Below are 18,091 nucleotides of genomic sequence, written 5' to 3' on the forward strand. Positions count from 1 at the left end.
GCCGTGGTCAGTTGGCCGTGGCGAGTTGTCCCAGGCCCTTTGTGGGAGGCTCAGCCGCTCTGTTCAGAGAGATAGCTTGAGCTTGCCTCTAGGAAGGTGGGTTCCTGGATTGTCCTCAGTGATCTGGAAAGACGTCAACCCCGTTTTTATCCTTTCAGGTCCATCAGTGGGAAAAAGCTCTGCTCCAGCTGTGGACACCCCCTTGGGAAAGGCGCCGCCATGATCATTGAAACGCTCAGTCTTTATTTCCATATTCAGTGCTTCAGGGTAGGTGTCTCTTGATCATCTTTGCTCTTCCTGACCAAAGCTTAGCCCACCTAGAGGTCTTCTCATAGTGAAGATGAGCAGATGTCCTTAATTTGGGGGACAATTGTTTAGATTAGATTCTAGGTAGCGATACGGAGCCCTTGGGTTGACTTCCGTCAATGCTCTGGACGGCTCTTCATAATTTATGAATCAGCTTGCCTCTTCTTTCTCGCTGATCCCAACGGTTCTCCAACTGTTGGACTGTGGAAAAGCTGCAAAAACTTGGCTTTGATTGATCCTTTTTATTATGCGCACAGAGATTGAGGTCATTTTACTCCAGCTTGTTACAAGCTCATAAAACCCCGAGGACTTTCGTTACATTTTGCCGATTGATTTACTAATTTCCTGGTTAAAAACTGACCGATGTCCCTCCAGGTCATCTTCCTTACTCTGTACAATTCTGGGATTTCATTCCTATGATGGAATCTAGAACAGCGTTTCCCAAGCTTTCCAGATTGGTGGTCTGGCGGGGGGGGGGGGAGAGGGAATGGTTTCATTTGGTTTCATTTGTGTTAGCAGTGGGCGCATGTGCACACTGCTCATGTGAGTGGGGCTTGTTGTGATTCCTCGCCAGCCAGGGGATCCGGCAGCTGAGTCTGAGGAATCAGATGAGGAGGACGAGGGGCCTGGAGCGACATCAGAGTCAGAGGAAGGCTCCAAGGAGCCCCAAGACTTACAGTCGGACAAGGAGACCGGCCCCTCTACTCGTGCTCAGGCTGAGACACAGCTGTGCTGGGAGTCTTGAGTTGGGGAGTGATGAAGCACAGCTGGGAAATATTCAGGATGCACGAAAGCGCCGGCAAGAGAAGCGAGTAGGACAGAGGTGTTCTGTTCCAGCCTACAACCGGCCCTGTTGGAATGTCAGGGACAACCCCTTTTTATAAACAACAGGCTGGAACTAACCCAACCAAATTTATTTACAAAAGTTAAATGAAAAGTTCAAACAAGACTTAAACCATAAAGGTTTAAACAAGAGTTAAACAATAACAGACCAGGACTTTAGCAAAAGCTCTTCAAACGGTTGCCTTCAGTAACCAGCACCTCCCACAATTCCCCTTTTAAACAGCAGTCCCAAGGCATGGCTTCTCATTGCCTTCTCCCGAGTTGCCTCATTGCTTTCCTCTGCTCAGTTCTGCTAGATTTCCTCCTGCTCCTAGCGTCCCTGAACAGAGCCAGCTGTGGATCGTCTTCTTCCAATCCCTCATGCTCACACAGCTGAGTCTGAGGAGGAACAAGATGGGAGGGGCCAGGCTGAGAGTCCTGCAGTGCATCAGAGCCTCCCTCTGACACCAAAGGCTCTCCAAACCCCTCCTCCTCCTCCTCTTCAGAATCGTCTGACTCAGCTGCCGAAACCACAGGCTGACGCTGAATCACAACAAGAGGAATGCAATGGGGTGGCTCCAAAGGCAAAGGAGAAGGCATTAGGAAAGCCACGCCTTGGCTGCATAATAAAAGGGGAGGTGTGGGAGGTGCCGGTTGCCGAAAGCAACCGTTCGTGTTGAGGATGGAGTTTCTGTGGACTGTGTTTGTTTGCCTTGGACATTGACTCAGGTCTGTGAGAATAAAACGGGTTGGTTTTTCTTGCCTTCTGCCTGCTTGTTGGAAGAGGCGGTTTCTCCTTGTGAGCGTAACAAGGACTCACGTAGGTTGGGACAGAACAGGTCTGTGGACGCCGGCGCCTGAAATGGGCCTGCGAGCCCCTAAGCATGCATGCTTGCTCGCCACTCGCACGGCCCGGTTCCGAATGGGCCACGGCCCAGGGATTGGGGAGCCCTGATCTAGTAGATAATAGACTGGGGGGAAAAATTAGCAGCCTTGTCCAAGGTCATAACGAAGAAGGGTTATGGCACCAGGGCAGTTAAGCAGATCTACGGCTAATTAGAATTGCAGTTAATGAGAGCTAAATAAAAAAAATATGCGTCCTTCTTTGTCAATCAATAGTGTGGAATTTGCAAGGGACAACTTGGGGATGCGGCAACTGGAACGGATGTCCGGATCAAAAATGGCCTTCTGACCTGCAGCGATTGTTACAACAAATCCAGAAGTAAGTCTCTATACCTGTACTTAGGGCTCTTTTTTCTCTCTCTCTCTCCACACATCTCCATCCTGGGGGGGGAGGAATTTGCATCGTGTTTGCAAAGTTATTTCTTCTGGAAGCGAAAAAAGATGTGGTTGCCTGCAAGTGTGAACAAGGTGTTTCTGGAGGAGTGAGGCTGGCTTGCCTGGATGAAAAAAATAAAATAAAATGGTTGTAACATGCAGGAGGAGATCGGTGAGGCCATTAATTTTCATTAGTTGTTATTTAACTGAATTAATATACAGTATAAATTCACGCTTTGGTCCTGCCCCTGTCCTGTTTGCAGAATGTGGCTTCTGGAAGGTAGGCCTACCTGCTTGAGCATGTGCTCTCTCTCTCTCTCTCTCTCTCTCTCTCTCTCTCTCTCTCTCTCTCTCTCTCTCTCTCTCTCTCTCTCTCTCTCTCTCTCTCTCTCTCTCTCTCTTTCTCTCTTTCTCTCTCTCTCTCTGTCTCTCTCTCTTTCTCTCTCTCTTTCTCTCTTTCTCTTTCTCTGTCTCTCTCTGTCTCTGTCTCTCTCTGTCTCTGTCTCTCTTTCTCTCTCTGTCTCTCTGTCTCTCTCTCTCTGTCTCTCTGTCTCTCTCTCTCTCTCTCTCTCTCTCTCTCTCTCTCTCGCACACACACACACACACACACACACACACACACACACACACACACAGTGAGACCGGTGCACACATGAATAGAGATGGGGGAAACACAGCACTGCTTCCCATCAGAGTTGGAAATTCCCAAGTCAGAAGGTGGAGAAAGCTGGGCATTTGCAAATTTTGTCTTGTTTTATTCAAGCCTGTTGTTCCTTTGTGGGGAGGGTGTCATCTTGCTTTTAGGTTAATTATGGTATATTTCAGTTTGTAGCATTGTTTATGATACGAATAAACATCTCTCTCTCCCCCCTCCTCCTCTTCTCCCTCTCTTCCTTCTCTCTCTCCCCTTCTCTCTCTCCCCTTCTCTCTTTCTCTCTCCCCTTCTCTCTCTCCCCTTCTCTCTCTCTCTCCTCTCTCTTTCTCTCTCCCTCTCCCCTTCTCTCCTTTCTCCCTCTCTTCCTTCTCTCTCTCCCCTTCTCTCTCTCCTTCTCTGTCTTTCTCCCCCTCTCTCCTTTCTTCCTTTCTTTTCTCTCTCTCTCTCTCTCCTTCTCTCTCTCCCTGTTTCTTTCTCTCTCCCCTTCTCTCTCTCTCTCCTTCTCTCTCTTTCTCTTTCTCTCTCCCTCTCCCCTTCTCTCCTTTCTCCCTCTCTTCCTTCTCTCTCTCCTTCTCTCTTCCTCTTTCTCTCTCCCCTTCTGTCCCTCTCCTTCTCTGTCTTTCTCCCCCTCTCTCCTTTCTTCTTTTCTTTTCTCTCTCCCCCCTTCTCTCTCTCCTTGTCTCTCTTTCTCTCTCCTGTTCTCTTTCTCTCTCCCCTTCTCTCTCTCTCTCCCTCTCCCCTTTTCCTTTCCTTCTCTTTCTTTCTCCCCCTTGCCTTTTCTCTCTCTCTCCTTTTCTCTCTCCTCTCCCTCTCTCTTTCTCCCTCTCTCCTTCTTTCTCTCCTCTCTCTCCCTCACTCTCTCTCTTTCCCTTTCTCTCTTCTTTCTCTCTCTCTCTTTCCTCCTCCTTTCTCTCCTTGTCTCTGTCTCTCTCTCTCTCTCTGCCCCTCCCATCTCTTTCTCTCTCCTCCTTGCTCTCTCTCTGTCCCCCCAAATGTAGCTGCTGGTCAGCCAACCACTTTGTGACCTGGATCTGAGTTGCACGTAAGGTGTTCTCCAAGGAGGGACGTCATCCTTGGTGTCCAGGAGGCCGTTCAGCACAATTGCTTGCAAGAGCTCAAATCCACGGACTCGGTGGCTCTTGGTCTCTCCCTCTTTAAGCTAGGCCGAAAGGCTCAAAGGCCTTTTTCCTCATACCGTACATCCTTTGATTTCCCAGGTTCACTCACGTTACACGTATGAAGCCGGTTGGCCGCACGTTCTAGCACTTTTCCCCTCCCGGCAAAGCCGCTTCCCAAATTATCGCTCACGCTTGGTTTTTCAAATCCGATATTTTGAAAGGAACGACACGTGTGTCCCTTCCGTTTTAATTTTCCTAGAAGCGGAGAAATTGTTAACGCAAACTTTTGTAGACGTTCTCTAACATGCCAATCTATTCACTTTGCGTTGACGGGAGGAGGTTGAGCAGCATTGCAGAAATCAACTTTTCCGTTTATTACTAAAGGTAACCTTTTTTATACAGGCACATTTGATAAAACCCATTGCAATTCTGAATCCTTTTTCTTCGGTGGGGCGTAAGGGATTCTCTCAATAAATTATCGCACCTTCAGTCATGCAGTCTTTGAAAAGCGAAAAACAGGCTTCTTGGAATAACAGATCACCTACCTATAATGTTGGCATGTTAACAAAACCAATCATACAAAACATTCGGCGGTTGTCCAAGTATCTTAACGGGGGGGCACCTGTTTTTCAGCCCACCTTTGCTAAACCTTTCGGGTTTAAATTAAGACAAACTCACTGTTTTTTGTTGTTTTTTTAAACCGGGAAAATAAAGAATATCACGGTGCCCCTTTGCAGCAATTCTAAAATGATGTGAGAATCTCAGGAACCGTGAAATTGAAATTCTGGAATCGCCAGTTTAACATGGTAGGGAATAACTCAAAGAGATCTCCATCTGCTCTCCAGGAAAGTGCTGAAGGTGTAAAATGCCCCCCCTTGTAATAAATCCTAAATCCATCTGAATAGAAACCCTTAACAGGATGATAATAATGATAAATTCAAAGAAGAGTTGGTGTTGACCCTTAGCAACCACGTAGTCGGTGGATCCATCCCCAACTTGGTCTTTCTAGCGGTGGGACTTTTGGGCGCATCTAGCTCACCATCTTTGGCCAACGTTCTTGCAAAGGTGGTTTTGGTCTAGATAAGAGTATAGGGCAGAATTATTTTCAGTTCTGGACTTTGCATTAACACTTCGACCCAGATTTCCCATGCAAAATAGTCCTCTCTGCTTTGCCCATCTGCTTCCATCGTCACATGGACGCTGCGTGACCATCCAAAGCTACTCAACGTTTAGTTGGAAGGGTGCAACAGCTGTGATATACTCGTTTAAATTACTCGAAGGACAAAAGACAACAGGAAGAGGAATATGGGAATTTCTCTTCAGGGGATGCCGTGTGTGGACAATTCTTGGCATCCACCATCAAGATCTTCTAGTGAGAGCACCACAGTTTGGGGAGAGAGGCCAAGAATGCAGCATTGCAGGCTAATTCTGCCCACCGCCGGTAGTTCGATCCAACTCAAGGTTGACTCAGCTTTCCATCCTTCCGAGGTGGACAAAGTGAGGACCCAGATTGTTGGGGGCCAATAATGCTGACTGTGTAAACTGCTTAGAGAGGGCTGTAAAGCACTGTGAAGCGGTAGATAAGTCTAAGTGCTATTGCTATTGTTACTACAACCACGGTTACCACCTACTTTGTAAAAAAGACATTTTTGTGTCCAGCTAACAAGGATGGTTTTTTTTTTGTTTACAACGGTTTATATTGCTCATAAGTCACCTTTGGGAGGAATTTTTAACTTGGGAATGTGGGATACAAATTAATTGTAATCAGTACATATTTTGACATTGCACAGATGGTGGTAAGGGAATTTCTAGTCCCACACCACCCACCACCCACCAGTGGTGTACTTTGGGTTATATTGTGGATTGGTGTGTATTTTTGCCACATCTCTCGTGGCGAGACAGCCTCACAATTAAGAAAGAAAAAGCTCTACTTGCAATTTTGGGGTTTGCGTGCGTGTGTGTGTGTGTGTGTGTGTGTGTGTGTGTGTGTGTAACCACCCTCTTGTTTCCAGGACAGAAGGTAGGAAGAGGTTTTGGCTGAAGGTCTTTGATCACCGTGGGCTTTTTTTGTGGACGTGTACAACTTGGCACAACCCACCGCAAGAGTTGGGTGTGTTTGAGCTCTTTGGGAAACGTACAGATTAGCACGTCTGTAGAGAGCAAAAGAGAACTCTGGGTTCTTGAACATGATCTGTTTTTTTTTAAAAAAAAACTTGGGCAAAGTTACAAAGACTTCGGCGTTCTTTTGCCTCTGAGGCGGGCTCAGAAACCATCCCGTTAGCAAACTTGGGATCTCTTCCGAAATTCCTGAAGAAAAGAAGCCATGCCTGTGTTCATTAGGAGCAGAATAATCAATGACCTGCGTTTGCAGGTCAGCTGACTTTTTCATGCCTTTCAAATAAAAGAAAGTGGAAATGGAAACGCTGATATGAATATAGTATTGCAAGATAGGGCCAGCCAGCTTTGCATGTTAACAAAATCTCAATTGACCACTTATGAATCCAGGCTTCTGTTTGTGGGGTCCTTGATGCTCTCTGAGCTGGGTGGTTTCCTTGCAGACGTTTCACGACCCAACTAGGTCACATCATCAGTGCTAGAAGGGAGTGGGATTTGACGCAGGTATCTACTATAGCATCTACCACTGATGATGTGACCTCGTTGGGTCATGAAACGTCTGCAAGGAAACCAACCAAACTCAGAGGGCACCCAGGACCCCCAACAGTCCGATATTCTCTTTTACAGAGACTTCCATTTCTCCATAATGTCTGATTAATCACCAGCATAGATTAAAACACTCTGGTCTTCCTCATCTTTTTTAATTTTTCATTATTATAAGAAGATCACTCGCTCTTCAGGCCCCCCACTTCTTCTGACTCTGATGTAAATGCGACTCATATGTTAATTCAGTTAGTTTTTGGGGGGGTGTGTGTGTGTGTGTGTGTGAAGATTAAGAGCAGTGTCAACAGGGGGAAAAAAGTAACCATTTACTCTAGCGAGTTGAAATATTAAATACGTGTTTTAAAGAGTGATTCACAGTCGACATGGCAATATTATAAATGTAATGGGTTTTTTTAAGGGTTCCAAAAACTGTATGTAGCTTTCCATTATTTTTTTTAGATGGCAGACATAACCGTGTCACAATTATTTTTATATCTGCTTCATTCTCAGCACTTCGTAGTGATCCTTTATTCTTGTTACTTAGAACTAATTCTGTACCCAATATAAAATTGTTGATATGGCTGAAGATTGGTAAACCAGAAAGGGGGCTTCAATTGCAGACAAGATCACCAAAGGCTCAGATACCAATTATTACACTAATCTCTGTTCATGATATTTATTCTAAAACGCTCCGGGAAGTAAGAAACTTGTCTAAAATGCAACTGCTTTTATAGTAAATGTTACATTTATAAATAAACATTGATTAAAACGGCCGGTGTTTGGGGGTTTTCTTTGTGGCTTTCAGAAGTAATGCAGTGCAGGGATATTTTTAAACGTCTTTATTTATCCAATTTAGGAACTGCCCATCTCCCTCACAGTCCAGATAAATAATCATATTTTTATTTTATGTATTATTTTGTACACTTACATTACGTGTTATGGGATTCCTGGCACTCTCTAAGGTGCTAGGATGAATTTCTGAAGTTTTACATAATCCGGATTTCAAAAGTAATAAATCTCTTTGCTGACATTTCCAACTACAGTAGCCCTCGGCCTATGGCCACAACGGAGCCGAAAAAATTTCCGTGGCTAAGTGAGACACTTGTTAAATGATTTTGGCCCCAGGCTCCCACCTTCCTTGCCACGGCTGTTAAGTGAATCACGGCAGTTCTTAAATTAGTAAGACGGTTGTTAAGTGAATCTGGCTTCCCCATTAACTCTGATGGTCAGAAGGACGCAAAAAGGTGATCAGGTGAGCCCAGGATGCTGAAACAGTCATAAATAGGAGTCAGTTGCCGAGCATTTGAATTTTGATTATGGGACCACGGGGCGGTATATAAATCAAATAAATAAATAAATAAATAAATAAATAAATAAATAAATAAATAAATAAATTCTACAACGGTTGTAAGTGTGAAAATTGGTCATAAGCCACTTTCTTTCAGTGCCTGTGTAACTTTGAACAGTCATTGGACAAGAGACTGCACAGCCCTTTGTCCAGGGTTTCCAGGGGTTGGACTGGAAGACCTCCAAGGCCCCTTCCAACTCGTTGTTGTTACTAAATGAACTGTTGTGATTCCGAAATTCTGTTTGTATGTATGTATGTATGTACGTACACACACATATATAAGGAATGGTTGCTGGAATTGGGTATGTCTAGTTTAACGAAGAGAAGGACGAGGGGGGACAGGATAGCAGCCTTCCAGTATCTCAGGGGCTGCCCCAAAGAAGAGGGAGTCAAGCTATTCTCCAAAGCATCCGAAGGCAAGAGAAGAAGCAACGGATGGAAACTAATCCAGGAGAGGAGCAACCTAGAACTAAGGAGAAACTTCCTGACAGTGAGAACAATTAACCAGTGGAACCACCTGCCTCCAGAAGTTGTGAATGCTCCAACACTGGAAGTCTTTAAGAAGAGACTGGACAACCATTTGTCTGAAATGATACAGGGTTTCCTGCCTGAGCAGGGGGTTGGAATAGATAACCTTCAAAGTCCCTTCCAACATTATCATCATCATCAGTAGTAGTACTACTACTACTACTACTAGTATTTTCATAGCCTCCATCAATATTTCCTTCCTTCCTCAACATTCCAGTCCATTGGATTGTTCTTCATAGAGCTTGGTCAGTACTTATCTTGACCACCAGAGGGCGCCAGATAATCAGTTTCAGCCTGGAAATCCTTAGACGCAGAGCCTCTGTGTTGAGTGGGGAATTCTGGGGATTGAAGTCCATCCAGCTTGAGAGCTGTCAAGGTGAACAAACACCGCTCCCTGGGATTCGAACCTTCAACCAATTGAAGTCCTGTCGTAGACCTTTGCAGCTGGAGGACTACAAGTAGTCCTCAACTTACAACAGTTCATTTGGCGACCGCTCAAAGTTACAAGGGCGCTGGCGGGGGGGAAAAGGCAGCGTCCCCAAGGTCACGCGATCAAAATTCAGATGCCGGGCAAGTGGTTCCTACTTACGACGGTTGCAGTGTCCCAGGGTCACTGGGATCACCTTGTGTGAGCTGGCAAGCAAAATCAGTGGGGAGAACCACATTGCTAATTTAATAAATGCCGTGATTTGCTTAACAAGGGTGGCAAGAGAAATCATAAAATGGGGCAAGCTCACTTAACAAAGTAAGCTTCACTTAGCAACATAAATTTGGGGCTCAATTGTGGCAGTAACTCCGGGATTACCTGTATATACGATGCCTTGGCATTTTAGGAGCTGTCCAGGTGCTGAAGCTCAGCAATTTGCACGAGGGAACGTGTGGAGTCAACCACGAGCGTCTTCCTTTTAAGTTCTCAGGGCTGAGACCTACAACGTGCTAACTCACATCTGTCAGTTCGGTATCCCCCGTGCTTGTACAAACGGTCCTCAAGTTAGAACCATTTCTTTAGGGACTGTTCAAAGTTACATTGACGTATGACCGTGTCTTTGCTCTCACGATCTTCAACAGCATCCCCCTGGATCAGAATTTGGGCACTTGGTAACCAGCATTTACGGAGGTTGTAGCACCCTCGCTCTTCCAACATGCTCAAGTCAGTGGCAGGACCCAGATTCGCTTAACGGCCGGGGGGGACTACGAGACCTCTGAGGTCCCTTCTGGGTCTCTGACAATTTGCCGCAGCCATCTCGCCGCAGAGCAAGAGTTGCACTAATGCCGAAGAGACGGTGGAATAGAATCAATAAAGAAAGGATGCGGAAGGAGGACAACATGAAATGGGTTAACCCTAACCCTAGCCATGAGCCAGCCGTGTGCAGCAGCAGCCAAAAAAGCTAATGCGATCCTGGTTTGTGTAAACAGAGGCAGAGAATCAAGATCACTTGAAGTATTCATACTGCTTTATCAAACCCTAGGGGGGCCACACTTCGAATACTGCAGCCAATTTTGGTCACCTTATCACAAAAAAGATGTTGAGAGTTTGGAAAAAGTTCAGAGAAGAGCAACTAAGATGATCCAAGGCCTGGAGACTAAAACATACGAAGAACGGCTGTGGGACTTGGGTTTGGCTCGCTAGTCTAAAGAAAAGAAGAAATAGGGGAGACATGATAGCAGCGTTCCAGTATCTCAGGGGCTGCCCCAAGGCAGGGGGGGGTCACATTATTCTCCAAAGGACCAGAGGGCAGGATGAAAAATAATGGTTGGAAACTAACCAAGGACAGAAGCAACCTGGAATTAAGGAGAAACGTCCTGACAGTGAGAACAATTAATCAGTGGAACAGCTTGCCACCAGAAATCATGGGCGCTCCATCACTGGAGATTTTTAAGAAGAGGCTGGACAGTCACTTGTCTGAGATGGTATAGGGTCTCCTGCTTAAGCGGGGGGGCTGGACTAGAAGACCTCCAATGTCCCTTCCAGCTCCATTCTGATTCGGATACTTTAAAGCTGCATTAAAGAGATGAGCTCTCTTGCCGAAAGGCGTTGACAGCATGCATTAAATTAGTGACCATTAAGACTGTGGATGCTTGAGCTTCTAATGCAACATGAAATTAGAAGTTGCAAACTGCTTATTCTTTCCTGAATTCGCTCGCAGAATACAAAATCCATTAATGATTTTTCGTGATGCTCAGAGCGCTTGGACTTCCAGCGAGGAAAAATTGGCTCCTTCCCCTTGGACACTGGTCTGGCTTTTTAATTGAATTTTGATGAGATGATGGATGTTGGATTTTATTCCAAGTCTATACACTACATTAACAAGAATGTCTGTTCGGTTTCCGCTGGGAAACTTAAACCGGTAAACGAAAAACTTGCTCACGAGTTATTTTTAAAAAAAATAATAATAATAGTGTAATTACATAGATAAATCACGGGTGGTTTCTCCTGCACTGATTCTGTGGAACTATATTTCAGGAGCCACCCAGCCTGATGTCGACCATGAATAATCCGACAATGAAACATTTCGTGGTAAAATTAAAGGGTGGGTGTCCTTCTTTCCACCCCTTGTAAACACACAACGTGGTGTATGGTGTGTGCTTCGATGGTGTCTTTCCAAGATACGTTAGGAGATCCCGGGCGCTCTTCCAGAAGAAGAAAAATGTCATTGCCAGAGTCTTTTGATTTCTAAAGGCAAGGAAGGCTAGTAGAGGTAGTTCTCCAGCAGTGGGACTCCCAAGAAATTGCAGTGGAAGAGAAGGAGTAGGACCTGTGGTAAACTATAGTAAAACTAGAGAAGAGTGGAGTAGTGAGCAGTAAATACCAGTCTTCGAGTGCTTGTGTGGGTGCTGCCTGTGTGGCTGCGTTGGCCTCCACGGTCCTTCCTGTTCTGTACCAGCCTGCTACCGGCCCTGCAGAAAAGGCAGGGACAACCCCTTTACAAACGGCAAGAGGCTGGAATTAAGCCTGCCAAATTTATTAAGATAAAACAGAGCAAAACAAGACACCAACCATGAAACAGGAGCTATGAAACAGGAACTATTCAAGCGGTTGCCTTCAGCAAACCAGCCCTCCCACGCATTCCCCTTTTATACAGTTCAGGGCGTGGCTTCTCTCTGCCTCCTTCCGAGGTGCCCCATTGCCTTCCTCTGTTTACTCCTGATTGACTGCCTCCTGCGTCGGGTGTCCTTGAACAGGGCCAGCTGTGGGTCATCTTCATCCACGCTGTCAGGCTCACACAGCTGGGTCTGCGTCGTGACCAGGTGGGAGGGGCCTGGCTGAGGGCTTTCATCAGCAAGCTCTTCAACACCCCCCTCCTCCTCCTCTGAGTCGTCCGACCCAACTGCCGAACCCACAGGCTGACCCTGAATCACAACACTTCCCAACTTTGTTGTTCTGTTATCTAGCACTGATGATGTTACCCTAGTTGGGTCATGAAACGTCTGCAAGAAAACCACCTAGTTCAGGGAGCACCAAGGATACCACAGTTCTCCTACTCCTACTCCTACTCCTACTCCTCACAAATGCCACTCCCTTCCAACACTGATGATGTTATCTAGTTGGGTAATGAAATGTCTGCGAGAAAACCACCCAGCTCAGAGAGCACCCAGGACCCCACAGTTCTCCTCCTCCTCCTCCTCCTCCTCCTCCTCCCCCTTCATTCCTAGCATTGATGAAGTTACCTAGTTGGGTCATAAAACGTCTGCAAGAAAACAACCAAGCTCAGAGAGCACCAAGGACCCCACAGTCCCTTCCTTTACTTCCTCCTCCTCCTCCCCCCTTCTAGCACTGATGATGTTATCTAGTTGGGTCATGAAACGTCTGCAAGAAAACCACCCAGCTCAGAGAGCACCCAGGACGTCACAGTTCAACCCCGAGCTGCACATGTTCTCAAACTAATTATCCATATCCCTAACGAAACTTTAGTTGGTTGGGATGAGGTCCAGTGTGCTGGAAATTCCAGGTTATCTGACCTGCAATACTGGTTGACACATTTATTTCGGGTTACTAAAAAAAACTTTAAAAAGAAGGGTAGCATCTTCTGAATGTCTGTGGGGGGGGGGTTCTCAGTTATCCGGACACGGCTGCCCCGAAGGTGCTTTTTCGAAAGGCGACCGGACTTGTGTTTTTTCCCCGGAAGAGGTTTCGCTTCTCATCCGGAGAGGGTTCTTGCTTTCACTTCCCGTTAGCCGTGAGAACTGAGGAAGCTTCTCCGGATGAGAAGCGAAACCTCTTCTGGGGAAAAAACACAAGTCCGGTCGCCTTTCGAAAAAGCACCTTTGGGGCAGCATCTTCTACCTGCGTAAAGGCAAAGCCTAGTCTCCGTCTACACGGCGCCAGAAGGCAGAAGCTTTTTCAAGATAATGCTGACCTGAATGGATGCTTTTGGAAAGATGATGGCTGGCAGGGATTTGCTGACGTGTCCCTAAACATGAAAACATTGTGGGTTTTTTGTTGCTTTTTTTCCCGGAGTGCCAATTCAGAGACAGCGTTTTTGTGGGCCGGGAGCCTAAACCTCGTTGCTGGAAAGGAGTCACCCACCCGAGGAACGAGGGTGGAGCGTTCCCACGTCCCCTCAAAGAGAAAAATCCACAGGCGAGTGGTTCTCCCCTTACAAGCATTAGTTTAGTGACTGTTCGAAGTTGTGATGATGACACTGGGAGAAAAAACGAAGAGAGAGAAAGAGAGAGAAGCTTAGGGATGATCCTTGCGCTTGCAACTGTTAGCACGTTCCCATAGCCACAGGATCAGAATTCGAACCCAGGCTTCACATTCACGACCTTCCCAGCTGGCTTCTGGTAAGCACGGACAATTCGCTTAACGACTGCAATGATTTGCTCGACGGCCATAACGGAAAAGGGGTCTTAAAACCAGACGCGATTCCCTTAACAACCGTCTGGCTTAGGGAGGGGAAGTTTCTGCTCCGAAAAAAAGGCAAAATGCCAGCCACCGTTCCCACCACCCACCCACCCCGATGGGGATTTATCTGTTTCGTCAGGTTAAAAAAAAAGAAGAAGAAAAAGAGGTTTTCAGGAGTGAAGTAAATTAGACCCAGAGAACGCTTTGGTCTCGTATTTCTTTTTCCATTTTATTATCAACAATCAAGTTAATGGTACACTCTTGTAAAACTATATGCACATGTAGAAATATTTCCCCTTTTAAATAGAAGCATTCATTTTAAACCACATATAAATAAATCCGGAGTTCCTGAAACATAATTTATGACAGTTAACGCTCACAAAGGGATCTGGAAAATAAAAATAAAAATAAAAATAAAAGGAAAATCAGAAAAACGCACCCCGGGGCCACCGATACCGGTGGATGAGGCCAATCTAAAATGCAAAAAAAAGAGAGAGAAAAGTAACTCATCAAAACCTCATATTTTCCATAAAGACACACCATTAAGACTACAAGGAGAGAAAACGTTATTTATACGTCTAATCAGAATAGACAGGTTTGTATCGATATTAACACTATACAATTGAGTCACGTAACACGGTGGTTGAAAGACACAGAAATGATCTTTTAAAAGCAGACCGGTCGACGAAACTTAAATCTCTTCGGGTTTTGTGCCTTTGAAAAGAAAAGAGTTTTTAAAAACCTTCCATCAGGGCGGGCTTAAAAAAAAAACAACAAAAAACGGCATGGACAATGTCATCGCAATCTTGGGAACAAACACAATCCATTAACCGGAAAGGAACCACATTGGGCTGTAGACCATTTGCGACACAAGAGTTGGCGCGCTTTGTGTAAACAGCTCTCTGTCTATTAAAGACACCGTTTTGGTAGGCTTGCAAGAAACTCTGGTGGAAAGAGGGCACGGATGTGTGTGTGTTTGTTTGTTTGTTTTAAAAAAAACACAAGCTGATCAATAAAAGCAATAATAACAAGATTTCTTCTGCTTAATGGCCCAGGCCAATTCACTTTAGTGTTCTTTGAAGGAGACAGAAAAGGTTCAAAAGCTGTTCGTTCACCCGTCATGGGATTTTCTATGCCGTGTGCTTAATGGCTGGATGTGGGCCCTTGAGCGCTACGGAACTGCGCAGGTCATAGAGGACCCAGATTGTTGGGGGCAATTAAGCTGACTTTGTAATAATGCCGCTGGGGTGTGTGTGTGTGTGAAAGCCCTAATAAGCAGGCATATACATAGAATGAAGGCTACTGCTAAGCTTGTAAGCCGCCCTGAGTCTTCGGAGAAGGGCGGGATATAAATGGAATTAAAATAAAATAAAATAAAATAGAAAAGTCCCACCGTAGTTGGCTGTTTCTTCAGGGCTTAGGCACTCTATAGATAGAGCAAGAGTCTCCAACCTTGGCCACTTTAAGACCTGTGGATGTCAACTCCCAGAATTCCTCAGCCACCGTGGTTGGTTGAGGAATTCTGGGAGTTGCAAGTCCACAGGCCTTAAAGTGGCCAAGGTTGGAGACCTACTATGAATCACCACCTGTGGACTTCAACTCCCAGAATTCTTCAGCCACCATGGTTGGTTGAGGAATTCTGGGAGTTGCAAGTCCACAGGGCTTAAAGTTGGCAAGGTTGGAGACCTCCTACTTATGAATCACCACCTGTGGACTTCAACTCCCAGAATTCTTCAGCCACCATGGTTGGTTGAGGAATTCTGGGAGTTGAAGTCCACAGGGCTTAAAGTGGCCAGGGTTGGAGACCTCCTACTATGAATCAACACCTGTGGACTTCAACTCCCAGAATTCCTCAGCCACCATGGTTGGTTGAGGAATTCTGGGAGTTGCAAGTCCACAGGCCTTAAAGTGGCCAAGGTTGGAGACCTCCTACTATGAATCACCACCTGTGGACTTCAACTCCCAGAATTCCTCAGCCACCATGGTTGGTTGAGGAATTCTGGGAGTTGAAGTCCACAGGGCTTAAAGTGGCCAAGGTTGAATATTCCTGCTATAAATCACCATGGGATGTTAGTTCCCTGCTTCATAGGATGCGGTGAATGCCCTACATTGTTCATTGTGAGCACAAGAATGAACTGTTTGACTTTCAACCTTCCCAAGGGTGTCTGAGCCAAATTTGGGGACATTTGCAGATAAAAAGAGATGAGCTAATTTCATTTGAATACGTAAAGAGATTCTTCTTGGATCCATTTTAAAAAAGCCAGCAAATTTCTCATTTATCAGGACGCTGGATCAGAGTACTTCTCTGTCCTCAAAAAAAAATCCCACAAATGCCCCTTCTAATCTGCCTCTTTTCCTAAACCCACTTTTAGGGAACAAACATCATTAATGAAAGAGGTTCTTTTTTTTTTAAGTTCACATCACAGAATTGTGCAATTCGGTCCTGCGGGGGCCTATAGAATTCTTCCCAACGCTGTCTTGTTTGTCTGTTTATTTGTTTTTAAAAAGTACATTCATTAGCTAATGGGTTTAAAACTGAAAGTGGAAGAAGGGTCTCTCTCAAGCTTCAGAAAAACCCTCAGAGGCTACATTTTTTAGTTTTAAGTACAACTCACTAACCCAGTTACCTCTAAGATCTAATCTTCCGCTTGAAAATAGGTCAGACCTTACAGCTATGGGGGGCTCCTGTCCTCTAGGCCAGGGGTCCTCAACCGTGGCAACTTTTAAGCCTTGTGGACTTCAACTCCCAGGATTCCTCAGCCACCATGGTTGGTTGAGGAATTCTGGGAGTTGAAGTCCACAAGTCTTAAAGTTGACACGGTTTGAGGACCTCCGCTCTTGGCTCAAGTGCTGGGCTATTTCCACCCAAGCAATGGGGGCCACTTTCTATACCATCAACCAGTCATCCCCATTTGCCGAAAAAAGATGCCATTTGCCTTCCCGAATAGGGCCGTAGCCACAGCCAGGTGAAGCTACCCTCGGCTACCGACCGTGCCGTGAAAAATGTGCCCTCTTTGCACCGCCTGGGATGTGCCTTCCTTCCAAGACCCGAGCCCTTCAAAGCATCGCCTTCTCTGCTCAGCAGAAAGAAACGTCAGAACTTCCCCTTGCCACTAGGGGCAGCCAAGCACAATAGTTGGGCTGTCAGGAGCCTGCCCTCTAGCGGCCAGGGCGTGGATGTGCAAGCCCAGAATCGGTACTCCTAGAAGATTTTCGTACAGTAGCTCAGGGTTGAACGGCGGGCGGTGCTCTCTGACCTGGTGAAATGTAAGGAACCTTACTACAGGATGCTTTTCATGAGTAGAATAGAGTAGAGCTGGAAGGGGCCTTGGAGGTCTTCTAGTCCAGCCCCTTGCTCAAGCAGGAGAACCTAGACCATCTCAGACAAGTGACTGTCTAGCCCAGGGGTAGGCAACCTCGGCTCTTTTATGACTCCTGGACTTCAACTCCCAGAATTCCTGAGCCAGCCAAGCTGGCTCAGGAATTCTGGGAGTTGAAGTCCATGAGTCATAAAAGAGCTGAGGTTGCCTACCTGTGGTCTAGCCTCTTAAAAATCTCCAGGGATTTCCGGAGGCCGGCTGTTCCACCGACCCAGCGCCTTTGCATTCTCACCATCAGGCTTTGGCGCGGCACCTAGCGCTGATGCTGTTCCCTCGTCGGGCAGCGAGACGTCTGCCAGGAACCCAGCCAGTTCAGAGAACACCAAAGGACCCCACAGAGCCGGTCCCGCATCCCCATGGCTGTGCGAAGGGAAACGATCCGTGAGCCGGCCGAGCACCGGGGACGTTTTGGGCCGCTAAGATGCGCGCCCACTCCCCCCAAGGCCGACCGGGCCGGGTGGGGGGTGGGTGGGTGGTCGATCTCGGGAGAAGAAGAAAGAACGTCTCCTCCCCTTTCGGCAGAGCGACCCGACCTGACCCGGAGGAGGGGTCGGATGGGTTCTGGGGAGGGGAAGGAGGGAGAGGGGAGGGGAGGGGGGGGAAGAGAAAAGCGACTTTGCCAAAGTTGCGCAGCTTGGGGCCATTTGGCTTTTCGCCCACCTGCGAGCCGGAGCGAGGGGAGGGGAGGCGGCGGCGGGCAGAGACACCCCCCTCCCAGCCTTGCCGGGGGGGGGCAGGACACACACACACACACACACACACACACACCGCCCAGCTTGGAGCCTTCGGGGAAAGCCGTGGAGGCTTCCCCCCCACCCGGCAGCCAAGCCGGAGCGCGGCTAGCTGGCTGGGGGGTTGGGTGGGGTGGGGTGGGGTGGGTGGGGTGGGAGGCCGGCCCGGCCCCCCACCCCTCAGAACATGCCGCTCTTCACCAAGGTGCCTTTGCTGCCGTTGGGTCTCTGCAAGGAAGAGAGGACGCTGGCGAAGGGCCCGCCTAAGGAATCCGGGATGGAGGCGAGGGGGCCCGGCCCCGCAGCCCAGCCCTGCCCGGGACCCGCTGCGGCCAAGCCGGGAGGCGCCGCGCCTTTGCTCCCCTCCGGACCGGGCCCGCCGGCTCCAGCACCGGCCTGGCCCCCGGCAGGGCTGGGCCCG

At 47.3% G+C, this 18,091-nt stretch overlaps 2 protein-coding genes across 2 annotated transcripts in view; one reads left to right on the forward strand and one right to left on the reverse strand.

Annotated features, from left to right (window-relative positions):
- LIMCH1 (LIM and calponin homology domains 1) overlaps positions 1 to 16,765 on the forward strand; it is a gene marked incomplete at both ends in the record, with an annotated part of 108,430 nt that extends 91,665 nt beyond the window's left edge. Inside the window, 2 exons of the mRNA XM_083368054.1 lie at positions 159 to 267; positions 16,508 to 16,765. Of these exons, the coding sequence (XP_083224180.1) occupies positions 159 to 267; positions 16,508 to 16,765 (367 nt within the window). The remainder of the gene's footprint in view (positions 1 to 158; positions 268 to 16,507) is intronic.
- A 1,085-nt stretch (positions 16,766 to 17,850) lies between these two features.
- The window catches only part of PHOX2B (paired like homeobox 2B), a gene marked incomplete at both ends in the record, with an annotated part of 9,442 nt that continues 9,201 nt past the window's right edge, over positions 17,851 to 18,091 (reverse strand). The window contains one exon of the mRNA XM_083367702.1: positions 17,851 to 18,091. This exon is cut by the window's right edge and continues 206 nt beyond it. Within this exon, the coding sequence (XP_083223828.1) occupies positions 17,851 to 18,091 (241 nt within the window).

Source organism: Vipera ursinii (genome assembly GCF_947247035.1).
Source record: "Vipera ursinii genome assembly, chromosome: 7".
In the NCBI taxonomy this organism is placed as follows: Eukaryota; Metazoa; Chordata; class Lepidosauria; order Squamata; family Viperidae; genus Vipera; species Vipera ursinii.